General features: G+C 53.8%; 1 protein-coding gene across 1 annotated transcript in view; it reads right to left on the reverse strand.

Annotated features, from left to right (window-relative positions):
- The window catches only part of CD70 (CD70 molecule), a 3,907-nt gene extending 1,451 nt beyond the window's left edge, over positions 1–2,456 (reverse strand). The window contains exons 1-2 of the mRNA XM_040461784.1: positions 1,042–2,456; positions 177–210 (exon numbers count right to left, since the gene is read on the reverse strand). Of these exons, the coding sequence (XP_040317718.1) occupies positions 177–210; positions 1,042–1,209 (202 nt within the window). The 5' untranslated portion in view covers positions 1,210–2,456. The remainder of the gene's footprint in view (positions 1–176; positions 211–1,041) is intronic.
- Between the last annotated feature and the right edge of the window lie 1,940 nt (positions 2,457–4,396).

Genomic DNA, 4,396 nt, shown 5'->3' on the forward strand with positions numbered 1-4,396 from the left:
CTCTCCCCCTCTTTCCCCCTCCCTCCCTCTCCCCTCCCCCTTTCTCTCTTCCCCTCTCCCTCCCTCTCTCTCTCCCCCCCTTTCTCTCTCCCTTTCTCTGTTCTCTCTTTCCGTCTATCTCAATTTCTCCTCTCTCCCTCTCTCTTTCTCCCTTCTGCACATGCACTCGCGGTTACCTGTGTGATTTAGCTGCAGCTCAGCCATGTCCCGCTGATAGAACAGAAGAGAACACGTGTGGTGAGCACAGAAGCACGGAGGTTTTAAGTCCCCGCACCCGCCCCCCACCACCCCGCACCGTCCCCGACCGAGATCAAGACGTCTCTTTTCTCTGCTCATCTTCCTACCCGCTTCTCAAACAGCTGGACTGAGTTGTGACTTTTTAAAAAAGATCTTTTAAAGAGGAAGTACTTTGAACTAACAGCCTACACCTGCTCTCTCGGCTGCAGAGGCCCCCCCCCTCCCCCGCCCCGGCCTGCGTCGCCTCCAAAGGGGGTCCCCGTGGTGGGTGTCGGGGCTCCCAGGTGAGCGGCGCGGGTCGCCCTGCCCTTGCAGGCCCGGAACCCACCCCCCTCCCGGCTTCGTGAAGCCCCCAGCAGCCTCTGAGTCAGCTCGCTGGGGAACACCGAAGACGAGTCACTTTCCATGCCCACATCGGATGCTCCTTTCCTAGCTGCGACCTCCCCACTCCGGGATCCCCACCCGGGACTTACCTCCAGGGCGCGACTGACATCCCCCCCCCCCCACCCCACCCCAGCCCGGACCTCCAGGCAGCCGTGCCCCAACGGCCGGCTCGGTCTCTATCTGTCTTCGCACCCAGACCTTCCGGGACGATTTTTATCCATCTCATGTGGATTTTTTTTTTTAATGTTATGTACTCTTGGTCGTTCGCCCGTCTGCGCCCAAACGCACGGTCCCATGGTCTTCCTGGTGGTTCGCCTCCCTCCTCTGCGCCCCCGCAGAGCCGGCCCCACCCAGAGGTCCCCAGGCTCCGCCGAGCAGGTGGGAGGTTTGCATCTTCCTCCTCCCCCCTTCTCTACGCACCTTCGGCGGCTCGAGCTGCCCTTGCTGGACGCGCAGGAAGCAGTATGCCATTATGCCGGTAAGAGACAGGATCGCGGCAGAGCGCAGCACCGACGTCCAGGACAGGCGGGGCACCGGGCAGCCGGAGCTCCCCTCCTCCGGCACCATGATCCTCAGACAGCGCTGCATGGGGCCCGTGCTGGCGGGGCGCGGGGCGAGCCAGGGAGCCGGGAGCACGGAAACCTCAGCGCTCTCACGGCTCGGGGGCCTCGGCCTGCCCGAACCTGCCAGAGACCCGCCCCACCGCACTCTGGGGATGTCCGGCAAAGGGGAGGGATTTGAGCTGTTCGCCGAGCAGGGAAATCCCCTCCAGCGTTTGCCCACCCCCAGCTCGCAGAGGGGTATGCCAGGAATCCGACCGCCCCACGGAGCCCCTCAGTCTTCTGATGCGGCCCCTGGTCCTCACCTTCCTCACAGTCATTCATTCATTCATTCATTCATTCAACAAACCTTCACTGAGCATCCCCCGTGGACCAGATGCTGTGCGGGAGCGGGGTGTGTGTGTGTGTGTGTGTGTGTGCGCGCGTGCGAGTGTGTAGGGGGAAACCAGGGGTACAGCCAGCAGCCAGGGAGGTCAGGGAGGCTCCCCACATATCCAGGGGCTTCTTTCCATTTTCCCAGTCTCCCTGCACGCGATGGGGCCACGTGACTGACCTGCCCACCAGGAAGAGAGTAGACGCAGATGAATTTAGGAGAGCTTGGGTGGCCTGCTCGGCTCAACACCCCGCATCACCCTTCAGCCTTCTCGTCCTCTCAGAAGTGGCCTCTGCTTAGTCTGCAGTGGGCTGAATAGTGTCCCCCTCCCTCCCCCCAAGAAATTCATGTCCACCTAGAACCTCAGGTGGTATGTGACCTCACTTGGGAACAGGATCCTGGCGGTTACGATTAGATGAGGTCATAGTGGATTAGAGCGGGCCCTAAATCCAAAGAACGGCAAGCTTGCAAAGAAAGGAGAGGGCACGCACAGGGACACAGAAGGGTGATGGCCATGTGACGGTGGAGGTGGACGTCAGAGGGACCGGTTCATCTACAAGCCAGGGAACCCCAAGGATTGCCCCGAAACACCAGACACCGGAAGAGGCAAGGAAGGATTCTTTCCTGAAGCCTTCAGAGGGAGTGAGGTCTGCGGACGCCTTCATTTCAGACATCTGGCCTCTCAAACTGTGACAGGATAAATACCTTTCGTTTTAAGCTGCCCCGTTTGTGGCACTTTGTTGTGGCAGCCACAAGAATCCAGTAACCTTGGGGGCCCCTGGGTGGCTCAGTCGGTTGAGCATCCGACTTCAGCTCAGGTGGTGAGCTCACGGTTGGGGAGTGGGAGCTCCGCATGGGGCTCACTGCTGTCAGCGCTGAGCCCGCATCGAATCCTCTGCTCCTCCCCTGCTTGCGCGCTCTCTCTCAAAAACAAACAACAACAACAACAAAATAAAAGCATTAAAAAGAAAGAATCCAATGATAATGGCACCGCTGCAAGATGTCGAGAGATCACCTGGGCTCATAGGATTGTGCCAATAGCAGTCAGTATCAGTGAGTCTAACCCCTCGCCGGCCCCCGGGGCACGAAAGCTGCTTCAGCGGCAGTTGACAAGCGCCTGGGGCTGTGTTCTCAGAAGCTTTACCTGTAGACCCCAGAATTGGAAAATTTCATCCCAAAGTGAGGAGTCATGGAGGCCTGGTCTGGAGGATGGATACAGGGCAGAAGTCAGAGCTTGAGGCAACCACATCGGCTGATGGGGGCAGGGGGTGCGGGGAGGCAGGTGAGAGAGAGAGAAAGGAGTCAAACATGTCCAGAATCCCCGGGATGCAGGTGACTGGGGACCCCAACTACTAAAACAATGTCCTTCTCTAGGATTATGTCTGGGTATTCAGCGGGCAGCCTCCCCATGGGGGCCCCCAACTCAAGCTTTCCTGAATATAGGGGCATGATCCTAAGAATTTTTTCCAACCTTCTTTCTTACTCTGTGACACCCCTGCTGGGTTCTAAAGTCTAGCTTTACCCACTAACCCCATCTCCAGAACCTTCCAGTTCCCATTACATCATGTTCCCCACAACGGACTTTTGATGGTTTCCTGCGGTCCCACTAGTGTCCCTTCCCCGCCTCCATCTAGCCACGGCAAAAATAATGCCGCGGAGGGTGTAGTCAAGTATGAGGAGTCTGCAGTCCTCCAACACACCTGGATTCCAGTCTTCAGCATGTCACATTTTAGCTTTGAAGTTTGGGAAACTTGTGCCCTCATCGTCTTTTAAGGGCCAACGTCCCCAACCATAAGTGGACCATGATGCGGTTCAGAAGAAAGATATGTGTGCAAGGCCGTAGCGTCGTATAAGCACATGGCAAGCGCTCAGTAAAGGCCCGCTCCGACTCAGTTATTTTCTCCCCCGAAACACGCCTCAGAAGAACGGTTGAGGACGCAAACGGATGATTCGCAAAGAAAGGAATTCAAGTGACGCATAAACCCAGAGAAAGGGCGTCAACTTCTCTCAACAATGAAGTGCAAATTACAGCCATCGCTGATTGACAGAAATGCTTAAAAGATGGGTAACCTGAAGTAAGTTCCAGCTGGATCAAAGATTTAAGCGTAAAAAGGCAAAAAAGAAACATGAAAATGCCGAATGTGGTAAATTCATAAAAATTCATCCCGGGGCAGTGATTTGTTAAGCATGTTAAAAAAGCAACTAAGAAGGCATAAAAAAGAATGATGCTCTGTTTCACGTATAAGTGAATAAATTCCTCCATTAAAAATACCAAGTTGAAAGGCATACACACACGTAAATTAAGGAGCAAGAGAAAAAACAAGGAAAGGTTGGTAAGACATTGATGGCGATTGATTTCCTTTAAGGTATAAATATCTTACAAGCGATGTCTTCAAGAAATGACTAATATTCTCTAGAAACATGAAACAGAAGAAGCAGCCAGTTTGTAAAAGAAATGCCTGTACACATGAAACAACATCGAATGATACGCTCGCTTTTCATAACAAAAGAATTTGGAAGTTAAAAGCCCGTGGGGTACACTTTTTCGTTTTCATCTGTGATTTGGTAAAAGATCAAAGCACTGGATGATTTGCCGCTTTGCCAGACTGTGTGGCTGGGAGGCATCCTCACACCTGGGATCTGAAATGGATCCAACCTTTTGCAAGGACGGGGTTTAGCAAAATCAGTCAAGATACCAGAATGCACCTTCCCTTTCTGCCATTGGTTTTACTTCAAGGATTTTCTTCCCTTAATATTATTATTATTATTTTAATGTTTTTTTTTTTTTAAATTTTTGAAAGAGAGACAGAGAGACAGAGAGTGAGCAGGGGAGGGCAGAGAG

Source organism: Herpailurus yagouaroundi, unplaced genomic scaffold (genome assembly GCF_014898765.1).
Source record: "Herpailurus yagouaroundi ecotype Mexico unplaced genomic scaffold, PumYag 295, whole genome shotgun sequence".
NCBI classification, from domain to species: domain Eukaryota; kingdom Metazoa; phylum Chordata; class Mammalia; order Carnivora; family Felidae; genus Herpailurus; species Herpailurus yagouaroundi.